The sequence below is a fragment of the Periplaneta americana genome, chromosome 6 (genome assembly GCF_040183065.1).
Source record: "Periplaneta americana isolate PAMFEO1 chromosome 6, P.americana_PAMFEO1_priV1, whole genome shotgun sequence".
Lineage (NCBI taxonomy): Eukaryota > Metazoa > Arthropoda > Insecta > Blattodea > Blattidae > Periplaneta > Periplaneta americana.
In genome coordinates, this window is record NC_091122.1 from 128523431 (window position 1) to 128550197 (window position 26767).

The 26767-nt window shown below is 36.4% G+C and overlaps 1 protein-coding gene across 3 annotated transcripts in view; it reads right to left on the bottom strand.

The window, feature by feature from the left end:
- Window positions 1-3941: 3941 nt before the first annotated feature.
- LOC138701723 (piggyBac transposable element-derived protein 4-like) overlaps window positions 3942-26767 on the bottom strand; it is a 35344-nt gene continuing 12518 nt past the window's right edge. For all 3 annotated transcript variants that reach the window (XM_069828924.1, XM_069828925.1, XM_069828926.1), the window contains exon 4: window positions 3942-18722. In XM_069828924.1, the coding sequence (XP_069685025.1) occupies window positions 16641-18395 (1755 nt within the window). In that variant the 5' untranslated portion in view covers window positions 18396-18722 and the 3' untranslated portion in view covers window positions 3942-16640. The remainder of the gene's footprint in view (window positions 18723-26767) is intronic.

The following is a 26767-nucleotide window of genomic DNA, read 5'->3' on the forward strand; positions in this document are numbered from 1 at the left end:
TGAATGATATGAAGGTGATAATGCCAGTGAAATGAGTCCGGGGTCCAGCACCGAAAGTTACCCAGCATTTGCTCCTATTGGGTTGAGGGAAAACCCCAGAAAAAACCTCAACCAGGTAACTTGCCCCGACCGGGATTCGAACCCGGGCCACCTGGTTTCGCAGCCAGACGCGCTGACCGTTACTCCACAGGTGTGGACTGGTTGAATCGACCTATCATGGTCAAATTCAAAAACATGTTAACAAAGGAGAAAATTCTGTGTAGAAGAAAGCACTTAAAAAACACAAATATTCGACTCAAGTTGGAATATGATTATAAGACAAGATGTAGAAGAAGATTGTTGGTACCGTTTATGTGGACGGCTAGGAAGAACAGACATTCCGCCAGGCTGTATGGAGATAAACTGAACATCAATAATGAGACTTTCGATCTAGAATTTTGTTTAGAAAATTTAAATCAAAAGGAATTGGTCAGAGGATATGGAAGGAAACAGGAAGGACTTGAAAATGAAAATGAGGAAGATTATAATTAACCAAATGGATGGAAGAAGTGAGATTAGTAGCCAAGGAAGTGTGGCAGAAGTTTTAAGAAGGAATTCAATTAGTTCCGGACAATCTGAAGCAAGGGCAGTAACCACACAAGGAATGTCTGACACAGCAAGTTCAGGAAGAATGGAAGCAGACACCTATGACGGCACTGAAAGGAGAGATGAGTGGTCACAATTAAGTTCATTGTCACCATGCAAGCAACAATTACTGAAGACTGTTGACAATAGCGGAAGGGATAAGATGACGAATCAGCGGGAAGAGTAGGTCACAGAAAACAGGTCAAGAAGGTGGTTAAGGAGAAACAAACAAGACGTCCGGAGCTGACAAGGAGGGGAAGTAAAGAAGATTTGGGTAGTCCATCTACTTGTGAGGGGAAGAAGGAAGGAAATAAGGAACTGCAGACTACAGTCTACGAAGTTGGTACTTAAGGGGATGGGGGGAAGTGATAAAAGTGTGGCAAAAGACATAGAAACAATTAAGTGAGTGTTCAAGGAGTAAGAGTAACTATCAAAATAATTGGAGGGAAAATGTATGAACGAATAAGTGAATTAGTGTCCAGAGAAACAATAGATGATAAAGGAGGTGAATAGAGGAAATTGGAAGTGTTTGTTAATAGGAATTGGTAGTGAAATGTTACTCTTATTGAAAGTGTCGACTAAGTTAGAGTACAATCAGAGAAATTGAAATGATAGGAAGAGAGGAAATATTTCAATAAGTTTACAAATAAAGGTTGAGTTGACTTACAAAAATAGTGCCTAATGGAAAATTTATAGGGGTGAAAGTGAACAAATAAACATGTGATTCGGTGACTAATGGAGAAATAGGGGACAAGAGTGATGACAGAAGTGAGGAGAGGTAGAAGTGATTGTAAATTAGAGATGAAAGTGAATGATTATGATTAAGTAGAGTTAGTAAAAAAAGGTAAAGGTATCCCCGTAACATACCATGAAGGCACTTGGGGGGCATGGAGGTAGAGCCCCATGCTTTCCATGACCTCGGCACTAGAATGAGGTGGTGTGGTCGGCACCACGCTCTGACCGCCTTTTACCCCCGGGAAAGACCCGGTACTCAATTTTATAGGAGGCTGAGTGAACCTCGGGGCCGTTCTGAAAGTTTGGCAACGAGAAAAAATCCTGTCACCACCTGGGAAGAGTTAGTAAAAGTTCGTTTAAAATTAGGGAAATTTTAGATGATAAGAAGTATTTCAATATAAGTAAACAATAAAAGTAGTGAGGTGTTCACTAGATAGATGGGAAAATTTTAAGGTGAGAGGTTAGAAAGCAAATTGAGGGTATGTATTATAGTAATAGGGGTAGCAAAGGTAAAATAAGATGACTGCACACGTCGATGGAAGTTTGTATGTGTTATTGTAATTAGACGAATACAGAGATGTGGTGGCAACCCATTACTAAATAAGAGCTGTAGAAATAAATATATCATATCATATCAGATATAATTTAATATTACGCCAATTTTTTTTTATTCCTTACATTGTTAATTTTATTTTCAATTTAAATTTTCTTACACTGTTAATTTTATTTTCAATTTAACTTTTTTTACATACATGCAATTACTTCAACATGCAATTTCAATAAAGTAATATCCGTATTGACAGTTATTAAAATAATGTCAATGTAGATTTCATAAGAATGAATATTAAGTCTGATATGGTAAAAATATACAACCATGAACACATTACCGTCTGTTGGGAAGAAGTTAAGTTTAATATTATGGAGGAAAGTTCTACAAAAAGTAGAACAAATTATTCTGTGGTTAGATGTATTAACACAAATAGAAATTATCCCCCTGGGGACCAAGTTTTTCATATTCCCGAACAGTACGTAGCACATAATTAGGGGAAACCTTGGAATGCAGCATTAAAGCGAGACACGATTGATGGGAAGCCATGGAACCCGACAAATATTTAACGTGTTTGTAATCGGCATTTTATAGGTGGAACACTGACAAGAGATCCTGACAATCCTGGTTATATCCTATACCAAGATTGTGTATGAATCCAAATACATCGGCTCAGCAACAACAAAGAGAGGAGAACTGAGTGACGACTAGGTACAAGAGGCGAAAACTTAGACATGAAAATAAGATGGCCGACGTAAGTGATATGGAATTATATTCCTTGCACATTCAGTGACGTGAGTACACAGACAGACGTAGTGACCATAAGTAGTGGCAATGATGTGAATACATTGTTTTCTTCTCTGCGAAATAATTGTGAAGCAGAAGTCCAGACAAACCTGTCAGTGCCTCATGTAAATAACCAGACAATGACTGACAGTGGTTTCAAAAGAGATTGTGGTGTTAATGCAGACTTTGTAGATATCATTCATTTTGTGGGTTTAAAGGAGTGAAAGAAAGAGAACAGCATCTTCCTTCTTGCTGTGTTTCATATCCTGTTATCTTTGTTACCTTCTGTCAATAAAATATGCTATTACTTCTATTAATGAAATGTAAACTCAGTATTAGTTTTGCAGCTCTTGACGTTATTTTTAACTGTCACAGAACTACAGCATCTGCCACTTTCAAATTTACTCTTCATCATATCTGTGAGAAAACAAAGGAATGGATTTTCTGGCCACAGCAATCCACTATTATAAATACTATTGTGGCAACCCTGCTAGAAGCTTCTTGTTGCCTTGGGGTTCGGGCACACGTCCAGCGGAGGGGAGGGCGCACAGGAGGCACGAGGAACGAGGCGAGCTCCGCGGGACACTGAGCGTGACGTAGAGAGGAGAGGGGAACGTCTACATGCCGAGAGGGGAAGGAGGCCGACTGTGGCGGTAGTGGAGAAACTCGAGGCATTTCCAGAAACAGAAACTTCCAGGGTCGAAGGTTCGTGAAGTGTGGTTTAACTAATAAAAAGCGAGCAGCCTTCGAAGAGAGCCAGTTTTAGTTTGGACAGCAAGCCAGTTCAGTTTAGAACAGCGAGTCAGTGAACGTCAAGGAAGCCAGCCTTCGAGACCTGGGTTCGACTTGAAGAGGACTGCAACTATGACAGCGACCAGGTGAGTGCGGCGTATCCAGATGTCTTGAGTTCGATATACTGTGAACTTGAGTGAATGAGCTAGAAGAACTAGCTAAGGCAACGAACTGAGAACTGACAGTTTTGTTTTATAAATAGTGCTTTGTGAACATTAGTCGAGATTAGCAGTACATTGTCGTTCTCAATAATCTAAGTGAATTGTCATTGTCGTCTGTGGAGTGCAATAACGAATATTGTGTTGCTGTGTGGAGTGAAATACCCATTGTTGACAGGAGTGTTTAAATTAAGTTATAGAAAGGCATTATTGTGAATAAAAGCAACATTATTGTTGTGTGAAATAAAAGTAACACTATGCTAAATGCATTTAAACGAAATTTCAAATTATGGCTTCAATTTTTTTTTAAACGACAGCATATTTTTTATTTGCTCGTATAGTTCTGTTTCGTATAAACTTCCTTGTTTTCACTTTCTAACACGCAATAAATAGGTTGTTTTTCTGATTTGTGTTTGAATATTTCTCCTACATTTAAAATATTCTGCAGCAACACTATTAGGCTTCTTCCATTGTTGCAGAAAAGATGTTTTGGAATAATCTCTCTCAGTATTAATGTGCTTGTTTCTCAAGCATAAGCCCGATATTTCTTCTCTCAGCTTCTCTTTTACTGGAAATATGTGATTACTTTTAGCGAGTTTTGCAACTTTCAAGTGTAGAAGCTCTGAAATATGATGCATCCCACTGACTTTTTGTAAAACCCATGCATATCTCTATAGACGACGGCATGAGTATATTCATTTGCATGCTGTGCACTCACATGACTTATCTTCCACATCAGCTGCTAGGGGCGCTCATAGTCAAATTATTGCCATGCGCACACAGTCTATAGCCATGTGCAAGTCAAATTCAAGTTGTCTAGTTATGGAATTCGATTATGCCCAGAACTTTCCAGTACCAAAATTTGAGTGTATAGCAAAAGTTCTACAAATGCCTTCCATGACTTTTTGTGTTTAATGTGTATTTATGTAACGAAGATTCTTCATATATCAACACCTTTATAGAAACCGGAGAAAAGAGATCAAATTCATATATGCAGAGTGCTTCAGGAGGAATAGCAAATATTTTAGGAGTGGTAGTATGGCCTATTCCAAGTAAAAAAAAAAAAAAAAAAATTATTATAAACATGTGTCCAATTTTCAATGGGTGTGGAAATACAGCTATTTCAATGTTACACATAACAAATGTTAGACGTGGCAAGGAGAAAAGATATCAAAACTAACCTAATGCAAATCCTGGAAGCACCAAAATATGATGGCATAAACATGGAAATATTGAAATATGCTTCTCCAGATTTTCTATATAAATTTCTAGATTTAATTAACATGTACTGGAAATATGGATCTGGCAGAGGAATGAATGGAATCAGTGATTGTACCCATTTATAAAAAAATAAATCGTAAAGACTACAATAATTATAGCGAAATCAGTCTTTTGAATTCAGTATATAAAATATACACAAAAATAATAACTAACAGATTGAGCACAATAGCGCATGAAGAACAAAAGAGGTAGAAGTATGGATGCACAGCCATCCTGGACGAGTAGTAATGCTGTATCAGGTGGAAAAATTGTTTGGATCTGTGTATCTTAGAGCAGTGTTTCTCAAACTTTTTTGAAGTGGGGACCACTTTTTTAAGTCAGAACAGTTCCGCGGATCACCTTACTCTTGTTCCCTTCGAAAGCAAATTTATCATTTCTATAGCCTATTTTAGTACCAGTATATCATACCGCAGAATCACGAGTTCAGATTCTCTATAACACCATGGAAGACAGTATCCTACAAGCTACGAACGATTCACTAGTCAGAAATCATGGGATAAAGAATAGACATAAACTAAGCGAAAACACAATAAGCTTAATAGAAGAATGAAAGCAGCCCAAGAGTACTCGTTAACAGAATATGCAGAATTAAACAAAAGGACGAAGAGAGAAATAAGAAAGGATCTGAGAGAGAGTATAATACAGACAAGACCAGGCTAATCTTGGAGGAATGCAGATCGGTAAAGAAATTAAGGATCCACTTGAGCGAAGGCAAACATTGGATGTTAGGAGTGAAGGGGACCGATGGAGACAGGCAAGCCTCGAGGAAAAATATAATAGAAGCCTCCACGAAATTCTACAGAACTCTGTATACAGGCGCCCGAATGCTGAGGAGCGACATCGAAACCATGTATGCAAGGGATGATGAAATTCCACCCATTGTAACCAGCGAAGTCAGAAACACCATAGGCCACTTGAAGAATGGGAAAACGACAGGAGAAGACGGAATACTCAACGAATGTCTGAAGTGGGGCCAGGAAGTAGTAGTCCAAGCAGCTACAAAATTATTCAACACCATACTAGAAACAGAAGAGTTTCCCAGCCAGTGGTATAAAAGCAACATAATACTTCTGCACAAGAAGGGAACAAAAGATGACCTGAACAATTACAGGCCTATCAGTTTGATGTCCAGCTTATATTAGGTATTCACGAAGATATTGACAAGTAGATTAACAAAACTTTTGGACGAAAATCAACCACCTGAACAAGCAGGATTCTGACACAGTTTCAGTACCATCGACCATCTCCAAACAGTAAATCAAATAACAGAAAAAGTCAAAAGTTCAACATGAAGGTATATATTGCATCTGTAGATTACAGCAAGGCCTTTGACTCAGTGAAGCATTCTAAAGTTCTTGAAGCTCTAGACACAATGGGAGTCGAACACAAAATTATAAGATTATTGGGCAAGATCTACATCAACAGTTACGCAAAAATCTGAACAGAGGTGGAAGGAGAAGTATTTAACTTAGGGAGGGGAGTGAAACAAGGAGATCCCATTTCACCGAAATTATTCACCTGTCTGTTAGAAGTACTATTTAGAGAAATGGACTGGGGCAAAAAGAGATACAGGCTGAACATCAACGGTAGAAGACTATCAAATTTACGCTTTGCAAATGACATTGTACTTTTCGCCAAGTCAAGACAGGAATTACAACAAATGCTGACTGAACTCTGCGAGAAAAGCTCAGAAGTTGGGCTCCAAATGAACCCAGAGAAAACTAAACTAATGACAAATGCAGACAACATCCTTATAATGGACGCTGGAATAAGTCGACGAATATGTATACCTGGGACAAATTGTGTCACTCTCCTGTAGGAGAGAGAAAGAGATACGAAGAAGAATATGTTTGGCTTGGAAAAAATTTTGGAGCTTGAAATTCAACCTGCAAAACCAAAGCATCAGCACCAAACTTAAATTTGAAGTTCTGGAAACCTGCGTAATCCCAGTAATGCTGTACAGATGCCAAGTTTGGTTTCTGACAGAGCACAGAAAAACCTGCTTCGTGTGTGCCAGAGGAAAATGGAAAGAAAAGTCCTCCAGCTGAGACTGCAAGACAGGATAAGGAACACTGACATCCGAATAAGAAGCGGTATGCAGGATGTACTGAGGCTGGCGCTACATCTCAAATGGAAATGGGGCGGACACGTGAGTAGGATGGACTGTGGACGTATGCCTCGACCATGTGGGACCCACGCATTGGGAAAAGAAGCAGAAGACGTCCAAGGAGAAGGTGGTCGGATGTGTTCCGGAGGGAGACTGGAGCGCAGTGGACGAGAACAGCGAGGGACAGGCAGGCATGGAAAAGACTGGAAGAAATTACCAAACACTATGTAAACTGTGTATACCCATAGTTGTGTATTGTTTATATAGTTATTTTTGTGTGTGTCAGTTTGGAGAGTTTGATTCCGTGTATTGTTGGCATAGTTCATGTATTTAGTATAATTTTTGTGTTCAATTGTATGGTTTTGTGTGTTTTAGTTTGGATAGTTTGATTCCGTGTATAGTTGGTGTAGTTCGTATTTAGTTAGTATAATTTTTGTGTTCAACTGTATCTTTTTTGTGCGTCTAGTCTAGATAGTTTGTGTGTTTAGGCTGTACAATTTATGTGTGCAATTTGTATAGGTTTTTGTGTATTTAGTTTGTGCGTGAGTTAAGACTATGTATGTGTTCAGTTTGTGTATTTTTTTCTTTTTATCGTGTGTTTAGGGTGGATAGTTGTGTGTTCAGATTATAATTTATGTGTTTAGTTCATAAGTGTATAGTGTAAGCTGTCTTGGACTGGCTCCCCAAGTGTAGTAGACCTTCAGCTCACCCTACACTCCTGTACGAGGACGTTGCCGTTATGGGATTTCAGGCTTTTCGTATTTCGTATACTTATATTTTAAAATAGAATTAATTAGTTATACTACTTTTGTAATTATATTTTTTGTAGCCAATCACAAGTAACTTATAACAAATTCTATGCATTGTTGGTTCGTCGCTTGCCTGTTAGAAGTTAGTTGTTTGAAATCCTTCTTATGTGATACACGCTAGTAGTGTTCCATGTCTCTGTTAAATAGTGCTCATTATAAATAATGGAAAACTTGCTTCAATCTGGATATTTGAAAAGAAAGGAACATAATGATACGCTTCATTTAGACAGGGCTAATAGTTCAGAGGCCGTGTGTGAAGAAATATATTAATTATAGTGCCATTAAAGAAATATCTAGTCCTAGTGGTAGCTGTTCAAAGAAAAAATACTTTCGTAAATATGACAAGAGTTATTTGGAACTTGGATTTACTTGGTATGGCAATGAGAGTGAACCAAAACCTCGGTGCGTTATTTGTTACAAAGTGCTTTCAAAAGAGTGTATGAAACCCGCGAAATTGAAACGGCACTTAGAGACGAAACACGCAAGTGTAAAAAGTAAATCTGTTGGATTTTAAAATACGCAGAGTCTAAAATTTCTTATGTCGTCATCTTGAAAACAAATAAAAAAATTAATGGAGAAACATGCCCGATTTTCAACAAGTAAAGATGCAATTTGGCACATTCTATTATTGGTGTACGACGTACAGTACATGCCCATTTCAATGTGCAGACTGGGTGTCGGCAAAACTATTAAGAAAGTCATCAATACATCAAAAGGTTCGGTACTTTGGTCCTCTGTTATGAATTCGGGTGGTCCCTGGCTGGGTTACAGGCTCGGCGCCAGATAAGCAGGGAAAAGATGGCTAGAAATGCTATGTTCATAGTTCATAGTGTTTTAAATCCCCCTTTTGTTGCTGAGAGTAGAGTGGGAAGTGGGTAGATGGGTAGGGTAAGAAATTTCATAAAACATTAGTACTGGGAGAAAAAGTGAAAGGCGATTGCCATGTGTCATTTCCAGCTATAGTTTGATACGCAATTCATTCGAATTTTATTTTTTCTTCTGTCTTTTTTGAAGGACCACAAGGGCAGAACTCGAGGACCACAGTTTGAGAAACGCTTTCTTAGGGTAACACCATCAATGTTATAAAATTCAGATAACTGGACTACACCCATTTAATGATAATGTGCTCACTAATAACATGTTTGTGTCTGCTTTGCAAACCAACCTCAATCTTACTTTAGAACTAAATAAAATTTCCTAACAGTGTCAAAGATGGTGTAACTTGGGACAACATCGTATCCTGCGAATTTTATCACATATAAAGCGAAAATTCTCATTTTTTTGCTCTTGGTCTCTGTTTTAGGCTTAAATATGGTGCTAGATTACAAAAAGTGCTTGGTGCACATAAATATAGAGATTATTCTATAAGTCAACTTGAAAAAGCAGTTGCAGTAGAAAATGGCATTTCAGTGAGAAAGCAGCTGAACAGTTCTGGATATCGAATGCACATTGAACAGGAAAATCAATGGAAAAAATTTAAGCAAAGTTGGAAGACCATATGTACTTTCTGATGAAGCCTAAAAACAACTGGTCCAGTATCAAATATGTGTGCAGTGTTTGACTATGGCTGGGGATTCCCACTAATGATGTGTGATATTCGTCTTATTGTCAAATCATATCTTGATCGGTTGGGTATAAGAGAGAAAAGATTTAAGAATAATTTCCCAGATATAGATTTTGTGAGGTCCTTTCTAGCAAGATGTAAACATGAACTGTCAAATAAAATGTGCCAAAATGTAAAGATAGTCGAGCAATCATAGATACAAACTTTATTAACGACTACTTTGATGAATTGAGTGTGACATTAAATGGTGTCGAACTCAACCTTATAATAAACTACGATGAAACCAACATGGCAGATGACCTGGACGACATAAAATTGTAGTTAGAAGAGATAGCCGACACCCAGAGAGAATTATTCACTCTACTAAAGCAAGCACTTCTGCCATGTTCACTGCTGTGGCTGATGGCACACTACTACCTCTCTATGTTACATATAAGGCTGATCATCTGTACAACACATGGACAGAGGGTGGTCCTAAGGGAACAGTCTACAACCTGTCCAAAAGTGAGTGATTCACTCTTGAAATATTTAAAGACTGGTTCAGAATGATTACCCTACCATATTTTCGAAAATTTGACAAGGATGCTGTGAAAGCCATGATCGGTGACAATTTGGCGAGTCATATATCACCTTGGATTATAGAGGAGTGTAAAAGCAACAACATAAAGTTTGTTCTTCTACCTTCCAATAGCACTGGATACACTCAACCATTAGATGTTGGCTTTTACCGGCCATTAAAAATCGAATGGCGTCAAACATTAGAAGAGTGGAAAAACAAAAATCACGGATCTATTCCCAAAGACAAATTTCCACAGCTTCTCAAGAAGATTATAGAGGATATGAGGACTGATACAATTGAAAAAAACATTAAGAGTGTGTTCAAAGCATCAGGAATCGTCCCCAATGACCAGGACGAAGTATTGAAGAGACTTCCACACAAGAGGTTACAATCTAATGATGAAGTACCAGTACCTCTAGCATCTAATAATACCAGTACTGACAACTCAGGCAGTGACTGGGTATTAACATTTGAATCATTTTGAAAGAAAGTAGGAGAAAAGAAACAGAGCCTTTGAAGAAGTTGAGAAAGAAGAAATTAAATATTCCATCTGGAAGAGGTATTGAATTTTCTTCGGTGGAGATTACTGAAATACCGGAACAAGATACACCAGCATTGCAACCGAAAGCAAAGAAGTTGCCTACCAGTATGTAATAGCTGTAAACAGTAACAACATTCCTGAGACCTGACAGAAAGAGCAGATGGCTGGAAGAGAATGGCTTATTGGTTTCATGTCAAGATACAAAAGCTCTCTTTAAGAAAACCAGAAAGAACTAATCTATGCAAAGCAGCTTGCTTCAATCAGGCAAACCTGGATAGTTTCTATGCCAATCTTAGAGAGGTGTACCAGCAGTTTGGTTTCCTCCCACAAGACATATGGAATGTGGACGAAACTGGTGTAACCACTGTGCATGTCCAGCCAAAGGTGATAACTACAAAAGGTTCAAAACAAGTGGGAGACAGATAACCTCGGCAGAAAGAGGAAAGCTAGTTACAATCTGCTTTTTCATAAATCCACAGTGCCACCAGCATTTGTTTTCCCTTTGAAAACATTCAAACAGGAAAAATTCAATGTATATCCATCTGGCAGTTTAGGACTAACACATTCCTCTGGTGAAATGACGTTATCTGAACTTGAAGATTAAATTACACAACACTAATGCAAACATTTGGTTTAATCAACAATGTTTGAAAGAAAAATTAACACCTAATTACGCAAAAATCAAAATCAAGAGCAAAACTATATCAGCTAAAAAAACAAAAACCTTAGCTGAAACAACATGGATCAAAAACGAAATTAAATTTTTATACAAAAATGCAAAGATAAGTCTTATGATTGAACTTACATATTTTTCATTATATTACTAGACTTATCTGAACACAAAAAATGAATTGCAAATTACTCAATGTCAATCAGACAGTTTTATATAAACGTTATCTGAACTTGAAGATTAAATTACACAACACTAATGCAAACATTTGGTTTAATCAACAATGTTTGAAAGCAAAATTAACACCTAATTACGCAAAAATCAAAATCAAGAGCAAAACTATATCAGCTAAAAAAAACAAAAACCTTAGCTGAAACAACATGGATCAAAAACGAAATTAAATTTTTATACAAAATGCAAAGATAAGTCTTATGATTGAACTTACATATTTTTCATTATATTACTAGACTTATCTGAACACAAAAAATGAATTGCAAATTACATTCCTCTGGGTTTATGACGAATGAAAATTCCTGAAAGTTCTCGAACACTTTATTAACCATGTAAAATGCTCCAAAGACCAGTTTTATTACTCTTCGATAACAATGAAACACATTTTAATGTTTACATAATACAAACAGCCAAGGACAATGATGTTGTACTTCTAAGTTTACCCCCACACTGCAGCCATAGTCTTCAACCCTTAGATGTGTCTGTGTATGCCCAATTTAAAGTTAGTTACAATAGGGCCTGTCAAGATTTCACGATCGGGCTTGAAAATGCAGGGAAACTAATCAACATTTACCATATTCCACAGTTGGCTGCAATAGCCTACAATAAAGTTTTTACCAGACAAAATGCAACTTCTGGCTTTAAGAAAACTGGTATCTGGCCATTTCATAGTCAGGTATTCACAGATGTTCATTTGAGACCAGCTACTGTCACAGACAGACCCCTCGAAAGAGAAGTTCCTGTTACTACTTCAAGTCCAGTTAGGCCCAGTCAGTTGAACAATGCATCTGAAAACCCTCCACATCTTACTCTAGTCTCCCTTCATTCCCTAGACACCAGCACATAACAATCTATATCAGCTACTGGAACTCCTAACACCAAAGATTTACAGCAAGTAAAAGACTGTTTACCAGAAGATGTCTGTCCCTACCCTAAAGCTAGTCCTCGTGATAAAAGCAGAAAAGGAAGAAAACCAGGTAAAATACAAATTTTGACAAGCACATCCATCAAAAACCAAATTGCATCGATGGCAGAAAAAAAAAAAAAGAATGCAAGAACAGCAGAAGAAAGAAAAAAATGAAAAAAATATCCAAATCAAAAGAAACTGAAAAGACAATATTTGTAAAAAGAAAATTAATAGAATTGGAAGAAAGCAGTGGTGATGAAGATGTGTCACTTCATGATTCTGAATCTTCTTTTGTCTGGGCTGAGTTACATGAAAGTTGTAATGAGGAGGAACCTATTGTAGAAGGCTGTTATGTTGTTGTAAAAGTAAATGGTGGTGAAAAAAAATGCCACAACTCAAAATTATGTTCGTCAAATACAAAAAGTTAAAAAAAGTAGCTATGATATCAAATTTTTAAAGAAGCAAGAGTTGTCTTTCCACTTCACCATCACAAATGAAGTAGCTTATGTGCCAGAAAAACACTGTTGCTCGTTTACCAAAAGCTCATGTAGATTCTAGAACCAAATTCAAAGACATGCTTTATTTTGATGTAGACCTAGCTGTTTATAGCATTTTTAGGTAGGACTTCTGATTTCTTGAAACTGATAAATAATTTGTAATATTGTAGTACGAAAGTTAGTCTGTTGTAATCCCTTTGTGAATCAATGTTTCATTACATATCTAATAGAATTTATTAAAATAAAATGTTTTCAAACATATATACAATTTTTGTATTTACAGCATTCCTTAAAGCCTGTCCCATTCCTCCTGTTATGATGTCCCATCCTACCTGCTTAGTACGAGAGGGATCCAGGAAATAACGACCGTTTTGTTGTAATAATTAAAAAAAAATATATTTATTTGAAAAAACAAAGTCTGTTACATAACTGAAGCTTCCTTTACTTCTCTACATAATCACCACCTACATTTAAACATTTGTCGTATCTGTTCACTAGCTTTAGAATTCCCGTGTTATACTCCTCTGCCACCAGTTCATTAAGCCAGGTGTTCACTGTCTTCTTCAACTCTTCATCACTTCCAAAATGCGTACCACCCAGAAAGTCTTTTAGCTTAGTGAAAAGGTGAAAATCGCTAGGAGCAAGGTCTGGACTATAGGGCGGATGATCAAAGATTTCCCAACCGAATTGATCCAGCAATTCTCGAGTTGAAGCAGCAGTGTGCAGGCCGGCGTTGTCGTGAAGAAGCACAACTCCTCTCGAAAGCATTCCTCGCCTCTTGTTTTGGATGGCTCGCCGTAGTTTTCGTAAAGTCTCACAATAATGATTTGCATTGATCGTTGTGCCTTTTGGCATGAAATCCAGCAAAAGAACACCTTTGCGATCCCAAAAGACAGTAGCCGTGACTTTTTATGTTGAGAGAGTCTGTTTGAATTTTCTCGGTTTCTTGGGTGATGAGGGATGATGCCACTGACGTGACTGGTGCTTGGTCTCTGGGGTGTTGTGAGACACCCAGGTCTCATCACCAGTCACAATTTGATCAAGAAAGGCGTCTCCATCTGTGTGATATCGCATCAAGAATGTCAATGCTGAGGCCATTCTCTGAGTTTTGTGTTGGTCACTCAGTTGCCGTGGAACCCATCGTGCACAGATTTTGTGGTAGCCAAGATGTTGCGACACAATTTTACCAAGCAAAGAACAAGAAATGTCAGGAAAGGCAATATGCAATTCGTCGAGTGATGTGCACCTGTCTTGCAAGATTCTGTCTTCAGGTCTTCTGTGATGAGTGATGGGCGTCCGGGTCGAGTTTCATCGTGGACATTTGTTCGCCCATTGTCGAACATTTCGCACCATTTTCTCACATTTCTTTCATTCATTACAGTATCACCATACACTTCTTTCAATTGCCGGTAAATTTCTGCAGGTTTCAAATGTCGGGCATTCAAAAATCGAATCACACTCCTCACCTCACAGTCGGCGGGATTATCAATCACGTCGTTCATTTTGAAGTAACACAAAATGCACAATGCCGACTTGTTGCAACCAGTACTCACAACATTATGAGAACACATGTTAAGGAAGCCAGCTGACCTTCAAACAAGGAAGGGGAGTCAGCTGCGCGGCGGGTATGCGCGAACGGTCGTTATTTCCTGGATCCCCCTCGTAGAAGGGATGGGACATTTGACAATGTGACAAAATTACATGTGATGTCCAAAATAACACAAATTCATGAACTTCTGTACAGTAGATTAGAGGTTCAACTATATCACCTTTTAAAATTGTAGTTCATAACACTCTACACAAAACAGGGAAAACATAAAATAAATCAAAAGTGAAAAATGTCCCATCTCTCCACACTCTTCTCTATGTTTTGATCAACTTAACATTTCGATTTCTCAGTCATTTCAAATTTAAACAGTTTTCACTTTGCAGCCAGGGTCCAGGGTGATATAAGTGTGAATCTTCAATTTTGTTTTATTGCCAGTGTTTATAGGTATTGCAAAAAATGAACCACATTCGAAACCTGAAAGTAGTGAATTTTTTTAATCTCACAATTGAAGAAAAGCTTAGAATAAAGAAGAGAGGTAGGCCTGTTTCCAGATATTAAGTTAATTCAAACAACGAAGTGCAAAGGAAAAGAAGTTAAAAGAAAATTCAATTGTAATGTCTACTCGACTTATGAGTGGATATGTGGTTGTGACGAAACTAATTTTCTCTATTGCTTCCCATGTTTACTTTTTGCACGAGGCCAGGATGTAAGCGGTATGTGGACGAAAGTTAGTTTCAGAGATATTAGTCATTTAAAACAAAAGGCCACAAATTCCAGATTTCACATGAATGCGGAATTGGACTTAAAAATGCTTGGTAGGAGTAACATTGGGCAACAATTGGACACTGCGTTCAGAAGAAATATTAAGCAGAAAAATATGCAAATTAGTAGAAATAAGTATTTGTTGGCACAAATAATAATAATCCGTGGCGCTACAGCCTGTGAAGGGCCTAGACCAACCAGTCAGCTGCTGGCCTCACGCCCACATGCCAAAGCAGAGGTGGACGATCATCCAACCAGAATGGAGGTATCGTGTGGTTAGCACAATGATCCCCCAGCCATTATAGCTGGCATTCGCAACCGGATTTCGCTACCTATTGTAGCTCCCCAAGTGCATTACAATGCTGGGTGGGCACCGATCCCATACACTGATCGAAATTTCATGAGAACCAGCGTGCATTCTGTTACACGAGTCTTAGGCAGGATGCCTTAGACCACGACGCCACAGCACAGGACTGGCACAAATAATAAACTGTATAAAGTTTTGTGGTGCATTTGAGCTAGCTCTACGTGGCCAAGACGAAAAGGATAGTTCCGCAAATCCGGGATTTTTTCGTGGATTAATAAACTTTACAGCTGAGTTGGATTCTGCACTTAAAGAGTACATGAAAGAAACAACTGTGTTTAAGGCCACTTCAAAAGACATGCAAAATGACTTGTTACAGTGCATGTTGGAGGTGTACCATGAGAAGGTGAAGGAAGAAATAGGAAAACCAGACTATGTATCAGTCATAGCATTTGAAACTATGGATTATCATCCCTAACACAAATGGTGATAGTGTTGCATTATCTTTTATCCAATGGCAAACCTGTGGAACGATTTTGGTCTTTTGTGAATTCAAACAATTGTAATGTGGCATCTCTGTCAGTCTGTATTACAGATGTTTTGTCGCAAGTAATCCATGACAAAAACAACCTAATCACAAAGCTATGATGGAGCTAGCATCATGAGTGGCAGAAATGCTGATGTTCACGTGTTAATCAGGTAGGACTAACTTTACACACATTACGACCACTGCTATGCCCATAAAATGAATTGTCACTGTTCAGCAGCTAAAATGAACATGGGAAAGTACTTTTAATTTCAAAGCTAAAATTTGTTGTCCAGTGTGTTTAAAAACATGCCTGAATGTTAACTGAATTTGTACATCAAGTAGGATAATCAAATAGTATGTAAATGTTATTTTGTAGTATATAATATTATTTTATGCTTCTATTACATTCTCTTTCAGAACATAAATATAGGAAAAATTTCATAACCCTTCAATACAACAATAATCCTGATATAATGACACAACTTTCTTAGTCCCCAGAAAATTGTTGTAGCGTAGTTTTCCTGTATAGTATCTCCCTGTCACTACCATGCCACTATTTTTCCAATAAAGTCTTTTATACATTTCCTCACTTCTGAAAGACTTACTGCAGTTCGAAAAGAATGATAAGGTCGTACAGAAAGTTTATCACCCTGTACTTGGGAATAAAATAATTAAATAACACATTTTCTTAAAAAGTCTGCTTTGTATGATAGATTTCAAAGCAACCATCCAAACACAACCCAACATCACACTCCCTACAGCAGTAAACAGTGTCTTTTTTCTTCCCACGTTTACTGCATACTACACATCGTCTTTGTGGTCTTGATTTCTTCCCCCTAGGAAGAATTTTTCGTATAAAATGCCTCCCCTTCAACCGAGAGACTGTGTTGTCTGAAGCATGTCGACCCAATGTTTTCTTTTCTGCATCACAAAACTTCTTCAATATCTCCTCCACTAGCGTGATTCTGAATGCCAGAAGATCAATAGTACTACCTGTATTCTGTTTGTAAAGAACCATCGTATTCAAAGCTGCAGCATTCAGAAGTTTCCTAAATATTTTCATATACCACTTATGCATTTTTTTCTTTTCTGAAAGATATGTTTCAAATATCTGGTTTACAGCGCCCATATTTTGGTTGTAGTCAATACAGATCACTGGTTTTTTTATCTGTTCTTCTCTTCTTAAAATAGTTTTCATTTCGTCTGTGTGATAAGTGGATATGAATGGAATATCTCTCTTATCACGCCATTTCATTATGGTGATAGAACCTGAATGTTGGGATATAATTTCACCTCTTTTCAATTTACCTTCTTTTACCTTTTTCGGCATACCTTTCTCCCTTAGATTCACAGTACCAGCACAATCAGTTTTATTCTTTTTCAGAAATCTGGCAAGCTCTAATGAATTATGAAAATTATCCATCCATACTGTATACCCTTTATTCAAAAGAGGCTTCAGAAGTGTCAAAACAACAGCTGTTGTTTTATTTGAGCCTTCTTTAACTGATAATACATCCAAAGACATGTTCTTACCAGTACAGACGAAAAATGACCATAAGTATCCTGTACTGGATTCACTTAATTCATAAACTTTCATTCCAAATTTTGAATTTTTTCTAGGAAAATACTGTTTAAAGGACAATTTACCTTTCCATAGTGTTAGGGTCTTATCAACTGAAATATTCTGAGATGGAAGATAAAGACTTTGAAATTTTTTGTTCAAATGGGAAATAATAGGATATATTTTATGAAGTTTCTCAGGGCCGTTGTAATCTTTTATAGAAGAGCTATCAGAAAAACGTAAGAACTTACATATCAGTTCCATCCTATCCCGTGAAATAATATCTCCAACACCAGGTGTAGATATCAGTCTTTTACGTGCAAAATATGAGCGGAGAGTAGGTTTCTGTATAATTCCCATAAGCAGAAAAATCCCAAGCAATATATACATCTCATTTAGTGTTACAGGAGTCCACTGCCTCATGGAAGATCTTGGAGGGAAGACTCTAGAGTTTATGAACTTTTCTGCATACCGATTGGTTTCCAGAACAATATTTTTCATGAGATCAGTACTGAAAAACAGCAAAAATATTGACAAAATGTCGCACACACTGCGTGCACCAAGTTGAGGACCAGCACTCCCTAAAAAATCTTCCCGCTTTGCTGCATAATTCTTCATGTCCTCCCACTTGTAACAGGCAAGGTTTTTGGTGGATTTGTGAACAAGATCTTCATCATCACTTTGTTCTGCATTTATAACGTCTGCCAATGCATAATCATCAACAGAAATTTCACTATCACTGCCACTATCACTGTCACTAATCAAACTTTGACTAGAATCGTATCTTTCTAACTCTTCTAATTCTTCCAAGTCGTCAGAATTCTCATCATCGAAAGAATTCTCTTGCTTACTGGCTGACCTTCTCTTACTAGATGATGCCATGACTTAATTACTATGGCAACTATTTATGTAACTTAATCTAGTACATCGATAATATACATGACATAAAAATTGTTCCAAGAGTGTAGTATTTACATTAATCAAGTCCTTCCTATATTAGGAACATAGAACATCATAACTATGTATAACTTCACGAATTAATTCTTATAGAAAGTTAATGTAAACATCATGTAAGCAAATGAATAAAGACATCAGTGCTGACAGTAAAGGTATCAGTCTTTCACACTGCTGATCCAAACTTACACCACAGTTCCAGCATATCACAAGGCACAACTGGTTCAGTTTGTAGGAAGAATTCCATGTTAATACCTGAAACATGTGAAAAGTGTATGTAAATCCGCAAATTAAAAAGATTTGTCCAGAAAGTACCCAGCCATTTTGAATATCCTGAGAACCAGTTGTGCGGCCTTGATGTAACTTGGCAATTATTCAGAGAGGATCTTACTGCATATTGTCGTTGTTCCTGCAATAACTCATGTGCAAAATATAAAATTTTTCAGTAGGAAGAAAAAATACATTTATTCATTCTATGGCAGTGGTACATAGAAGATTGTGAATTCTTACATTTTCGAAAGAAAGAAATATAATTACATATAGGAGATTTTATTATTTGCTGTATCACTATTTAAGTTATTTAACAGAGCAAAAATCTGAAAATCGATAAATATGTCACATAGGAGTTATTGCAGGAACAATGATGATATGTGTAAACAATCACTTTCTGAAGGGGCTACACAGCAGTGAGAGACTGCCGAGTGGGCACGTGTACTATCTGATAATCACATTCAAAATGATCAAGCAACTTCAGTAGAACCCAATTTATCTGAAATAAAACGAGCAGAGCCATTTTGGATAATATATATTCTTTTTTTTTTGATAATCCATAGAGTACTATTTCCAGTAATACACTCAACAAGAGGTTAAGACCTATGATATCACAGAAATGAATAACGCGGAATCAGTTTATCACCTCTCATTCAGCTGTAACTGATTCTACAATTCTTGGATTGGGGGCTAAGTAGATCAAAAGGTACATAACAAAGAATAACTTTAATCTGATGGGACCAACATATACCCACTAGCCATTACATCATCTCTGTATTCCTCATCTTTCACTGTTGCTACCTCTCATCACTGGAACTCTCTGCCGCCTGAAGTCAAGGGCTGCCGAACATTGAAATCTTTCAAATCCAAGTTAGAAAATTATCTTACGACGAGTTGCCAAACTAACTATTATGACAAGTGTTGTATTGCATGTTTCCACGTATTCACATTTTTTTATGTTCTAGTGATATTTAACTTATTTTATATTTTTGTTTTCATATTTTCCGATAATGGTATATCTATAATGTGATAAGTTGAGGTATATATAATCATAAGTTTCCTTACTGTGTGTACTTATAAATATTGTATTCATTGTATGCTTTGTACTGCACTATTTTATTACTACTTTTAGTATTATTATTATTATTATTATTATTATTATTATTATTACTATTCTTATTTTTTATTATTATCATTATTACTATTATTATTATCATCATCATCATCATCATCATCATCATCATCATCAATAATTGTCTTACTTCTTTCATACTTTGCATGTCTCATGTATTTTGACCTGCTGTTCACATTTTATTATGCTTTTTTCTTTCTTTCTGTATGTTATATGTTATGTCTGATTTCTACTTACTTGTTGTTACATTTTATTATTATTATCTTATTCAGTTTTGTGTGTAAAATTGTAGTGTACTTTGTAAATTTGTAATGTTTTTTGTAACGCAGTTTTACTCCTGGTTGAGTGTTAGAGAAGGCCATATGGCCTTAACTCTGCCAGGTTAAATAAATTATTATTATCATTATTATTATTACTGAATACAAAACAAGCGAACTGAGGGTATGGGAAACAGATTTCTCTGTCTACTGCATTCCTTAAAGGACATTCACTCTTATACTTCGCACGAAAACATGACGACCTTCCCTCATCCCCTTTACCAGTTAACTGCAGGCACGCGCAAGGGATAAACCCTTAGCCGAGTTGCCAATTTTGAAGTCATTGTGATTTGCGAACGTTTTTCAAACTGTGTTCCGTGAAACCGCGATTTTCAGAAAGACTATATTATCTTTGTAAATATACCTTAATTTATAATTACTAAAACAAAATTGGCATAAAAATGAACAAACTTATTTTAAAAACACTTTATATTTATATTTTCACTAACATGTTTTGCCTAAATAAACAAAAAAATGCAGACTTCTATAATAAGTGTTAAATTCTCATGTTACTGAAGTTCCAGAATTTTATACTTAATTAAGAATGTTGCACCGGTAAAATTTTCTGAAACTGTGATCATTGAATAGTTATAGAATTTATAGTACAAAAGAGTAAAGTTAGATTTTATCAGCTTCGCCTTGGGTGATAATTTCCACGAACGGATAAAATCTGTTTACTCTAGTATGCTACACAATATTTTATCCATTACTGGTATGTAAATTTAATTTTAAATTGTAGGGCTTTTCTTTGTACTGTGTTGTTGGCGAAGAAGTTCATATATATTCATTTTACTATTGCTAATATGTTGGTTGTCATGTAGAGTGATTTAAAAGCGTTTAATTCACTGCTGTAAGTTAGAAAACTTTTAAGCACTGCTGTGAATAATGTCATTATTTAGGTTGCTAAGGACGGTGTTGCTGTTGGCGATATCTCTTTCGCATGCTGTTCACATACTGTTCGGCGAAGTAAATCACGTATAAAATCGTCTATCTTACCGAATTCTGTTTTAATTTGTTTATTTTCTCTTTAGTTGGTGAACCGTAATTCTTAATTCCTATGCCCATATATCCAACTCCGCCGGTTGCGTCCGATGTTAAGTGATTAAGATTTATGCTTATTAAACTGCCTGAACTTTCGATTACTTTATGTATAGAATTTCTAACGTTAGACACAATTTTAACACTTTGTTTTCTTAGCTACGCTCCTCTGCAAATAAGATATTCTGTTTTCTTCGACGGTGTTCTTTGTTGTTCTTGTCGTGATGGTCCTGGATCTTCAGGTGTATCAGGAGGCCTGGCTGCGGATCATCTGCTCCAACACTCATTAATCATGGCCGGAATAAATTAGACATATTGAAGCGCACAACGGTATAAAACAACACGTCGACAAAGACACTGAGAACGGGTGAAACCCAACAGGTAGAGGCAATGACTGCTATATTTGGCAATGCTGGGGTCTATTGTATTTCTGCCACGCGGCTAGGGGTTGAGTAGAGGATGGGGGTTTATGAGGGATTACCAATTCCAAGAACAGAGGCCGTCATGTTTCCGAGCCAAGTATATTTGTAGGAATATAATGTATGGTAATTACTTTCAAGTGTATTTTTTAAGCCTTACTACGGAGTGAGAACACAACTGTCACAGCTGTCTCATTGGAATACACTGACAAACTTTTAGAATATAAGACGCACATATATTTTAGATATTTCTTTCTTTTTTTTTTTAAATAGGTTCACAGTATGGTTCAAAGATATGATATGAAGGCTATTTTTACTTCACAACTTCGGTTAAGCTGGGTTTCTGTTAAGTGAGGTTTTACTATAGATTGAAGAATCTACATTAAGTTTTGCTTCCAACTTCTTATATTCCTCTGCAGAAACTATTTGAATGACTAAAGATGGTTTTCAGGAATGATTCAATAAGTGAAAAACGCAACATAGAAAAACCAAAAAAAGAGATGGAGAAACCAACTTCAATTTAAGAATTGAGAAAGAGGTAAGAAGCCTAACATGTCTGACTGGAAACGAACAGGCCTGGGTTCAAATTATGATTGGGATAAGTTACCTGGCTGAAGTTTTTTTCTGAGGTTTTCCTTCAACTATTAAGAGCAAATGTTGGGTAACTTTTGGTACTGGACCCTGGACTCATTTTGCTTCATTAAACCATTAAGAATTAACGCAAACTGAGAAAAGATACACTTTCTTCACAGTATTTTGCTTCCACTTCATTTTTTGGAGGGTTATTTTACGACACTGTATCAACATCTCAGGTTATTTAGCATCTGTATGTAATAAAGGTGATAATGCCAGTGAAATGAGTCCGGGGTCCAGCACCGAAAGGTACCCAGCATTTGCTCGTATTGGGTTGAGGGAAAACTCCGGAAAAAACCTCAACCAGGTAACTTGCCCTGACTGGGATTCGAACCTGAACCACCTGGCTTCGCAGTCAGGCACGCTAATCACTATTCCACAGGTGTGAGGTGTGGACCACTTCATTATTTCATCCTTCTAAACTTTAATAATGAAAAAGCTCTAAAGCCATTTTCGACAGTGTCTTACTTCTGTAGTTTAGATACTTTGGCATAATAGCAACCACACTTTGGCAACAATTGTCCAGTCACTTTGCTGCCATTTTGAAGAGGATTCTTCTTTTTGTATTGTACTGTAACTATGGACGAAACATGAATTCGTCATTATAGTCACAAATCTAGATTAATGCTCGAACATCAAATTTAAGAAATCGTCAATTATTATTACTTACTTACTTACAAATGGCTTTTAAAGAACCCGCAGATTCATTGCAGCCTTCATATAAGCCCGCCATCGATCCCTATCCTGTACAAGATTAATCCAATCTCTATCATCATATTCCACCTCCCTCAAATCCATTTTAATATTATTCTCCTATTTATGTCTCAGCCTCCCCAAAGATCTTTTTCCCTCCGGCCTCCCAACTAACACTCTATATGCATTTCTGGATTTTCCCATATGTGCTACATGCCCTGCCCATCTCAAACATCTGGATTTAATGTTCCTAATTATGTCAGGTGAAGAATACAATGCATGCAGTTCTGCATTATGTAACTTTCTCCATTCTCCTGTAACATCATCCTTCTTAGCCCCAAATATTTTCCTAAGAACCTTATTCTCAAACATCCTTAACCTCTGTTCCTCTCTCAAAGCGAGAGTCCAAGTTTCACAACCATAAAGAACAACCAGTAATATAACTGCTTTATAAATTCTAACTTTCAGATTTTTTGACAGCAGACTAGATGACAAAAGCTTCTCAACCGAATAATAACAGGCATTTCCCATATTTATTCCGCATTTAATTTCCTCCCAAGTATCATATATATTTGTTACTGTTGCTCCAAGATATTTGAATTTTTCCATCTCTTCGAAGGATAAATCTCCAATTTTTATATTTCCATTTTGTACAATATTCTAGTCACGAGACATAATCATAATCTTTTCGGGGTTTACTTCCAAACCTAACACTTTACTTGCTTCAAGTAAAATTTCCGTGTTTTCCCTAATCGTTTGTGGATTTTCTCCTAACATATTCACGTCATCCGCATAGACAAGAAGCTGATGTAACCTGTTCAATTCCAAACCCTCTCTGTTATCCTGAACTTTCCTAATGGCATATTCTAGAGCGAAGTTAAAAAGTAAATGTGATAGTGCATCTCCTTGCTTTAGCCCACAGTGAATTAGAAAAGCATCAGAAACTAGCCTATACTATATTATGCTATCTGTGTTTATTTTATTTTATTTTTTTTTTTTAATTTCTATTTTTCATTCATATTTATATCTGTGTCTTGTATTTATGTCTATATGTATCTGTTTTTTTTTATTAGTATTTATATTTGCATCTTGCATTCATATCTGTACTTATCCCTTTTATAATGTTCTCTTTTCCATTTTCTTACATATAAACTATTTGCATTGTCTGTTGTAATTGGGGCTTTGCCCTGTTAAAGACAAATAAATGAATAAATTATGATCCAGAAACAAACGAACAATTTAAAAAAAAATGGAAACATTCTGGTTCTCCCTGCCCAAAGAAATTTCACACTCAAAAGTCAGTAGGAAAGGTCCTGGCACCAAGTTTTTGGGACCAACACGGAATAATTACGGAAAATTACTTAGAAGGTGAAACTGTAATCTATAAGTGTATTATTCTGCATTACTAACTACGTATCGGGGGAAAAAACTGTGGAAAAACATTATGGTAGAATTTCCAAAAATATATTGCTCTTGTAAGACAATGCATCCACTCATTTGGTTTCCAATTGATTGACCATGCTCCTTATTCACCAGATTTAGCTATTTCCGAAACTTAAAACCAAAAATAAAAAGGAAAGATATTTTCATCGAATGAAGAAGTAAAGACTAATAAGTGCTGTGGAAAAGTGGTTTGCAGAACAAGACAATTTTACTTTTTTAATGCTTAGAATTGCTTATTACCATTCTGCTAAGTGTAAAGAATTAAAAGTAAACTACGTTGTATAAATAAAACCTTGTTCTCAGATAGAGTAACTTTTTCATTGTTAGATTAACTCCTCATCAATACCGCCTCACAGCCTTTCTACATAAAATCACACACAAGAGGATGAACAATATTTTGAAACTATTTTAAACTAAAATATTTCCGACACAAAAAACTAAAACAAGTAAATGTGGGTATTTTATAGGAGAGTTCAATGTGTATGATGTTACGAGATCATTTAAGATATAGGTATTAGCGTTAACACTCGTATCTATGCTATGTATAATACATAATAATAATTACATTCAACTTTGATGGTTTAGGCATACTACAGAGCACTACAGCGATAAGTACCAGTTTATTCTTTGGTCGCTAGGTGGCACGGTGCTTGAGCGACTGCCAGCAACCAGGCCCTTAAACTCACGGCGCTTCACCAAATTAAAACTTACATGCATACTTACTAATCATAATATGTTGTATTTAACATTAATTATTATGTGTTATATTAATTACAGAATTTTGTACTCACCCTCATGATGGTAGCTGCTGGAAGTGTTGACAATTTTGCACTATACAGAGTTCACATTGCTGTAAAAAACTATCGTTTACATTCATGAGCTCCACTGCACTGATTTATGTAATTGTATCACGAATGTTATCTTTCAGTTGTTCAATTATACGAAGATTATTTGCATACACTCTGTTTTTTAGTGTTACCCATAATAAAAATCTAACTGTGTTAGATCTGGGGAACGGGCTGGCCATAACTCCCTACTGATAATTTTCCATCCAAAGATACAGCTGAGCTCTGTCATAGATGCATTAGCAGTATGAACAATCGCATTATCCTGTTGAAAATACCCTGTTAACCGTTCGTGATATGTCAGTTTTTCACACAATAGTCCCAAAATAAGGTGTATACATGTATCTTTCACTATTTATTGTCTCTTCATAGAAGAAAGGTCCAATAATTCTGTGGGCATTGATGACACACCACACTCCTACTTTTGCCCATGCTGTGGAACCTCGATCACATGTTGAAGTTTTTCTATTGCCCAGTGCCTATTATTGCGCGATGATACATGTCCATTAACAAAAAACCTTGCTTCATCAGGAAAAAATCGATCTGAGATCAATTTCGTCATTATGAACTTTTTCTACCATCCAGTTACAAAAATTGCAATTTTAATTGATGAACTACAGTTATTATAAAGGGCTTTAATTGTGACCGGGAGGAAAAAGATCTTAAGTCAATTTTTTGTGAAAATGAGATTTTTATTATTCTGAAAGCGGAAACAATTGTCTACAATATGGTAAAATGTTAAATCACATAAGACTCCTGACTGGATTTATAAGCATTACCAAATGTCCTAAGTACTTTTTGAACCGAGCACACACAGAATAAAGGACTTAAATTTATTTAATACTTTATTTCTTACAAACCATCACATGTTTACTTTCCATGCTTCCCTATTAAAAAGATCTAACTTGTATTTTAGTTATTTTATCACATACTGATACCCTTTTCTTTTGAAACTTTAAGCACCAGGTAAACAGTCCTATAATTGTTTAAGTTACATTTTGCATTCCTAATAACTTATATTTCTCATTTATTTTGACATGAAAAAGATCTTATATTTAAATAGTCCCTTCTACTCAGTTTGGTTTCTAGTGTTAAAAGGGCTTAAATGCGGCTATTTTTAGAAATAATCAAGAAAATTGTTAAATGAGCAACATTACCTATTTTAGAAGAAATATAAACAAATAATATCCAGGAAAAACCTCTTAATTAAAAAAACTCTATAATTGACACCAATTTCAATCTTTCTACTGCTCTCCTGAAAATTATAAAATTTTTACTTAAGACCTTATTCCTCCTGACCACAGGTTGCTCGATGGGCAGATGTTTTCAAGCACCGAATATCTCACCATTATGCAATCTCCACGTGGTAACTAAATGAGCAGCACGGCACAACACAACAAAACATGACTCCTCTGTATAAAAGGGTTATGGCGAAAGTATAATAGGGGATTGTGGAGGGCTTAAGTCTCACAAGCAGCAATGTAAGGAAATGGATATTGTCTTTGCAGAT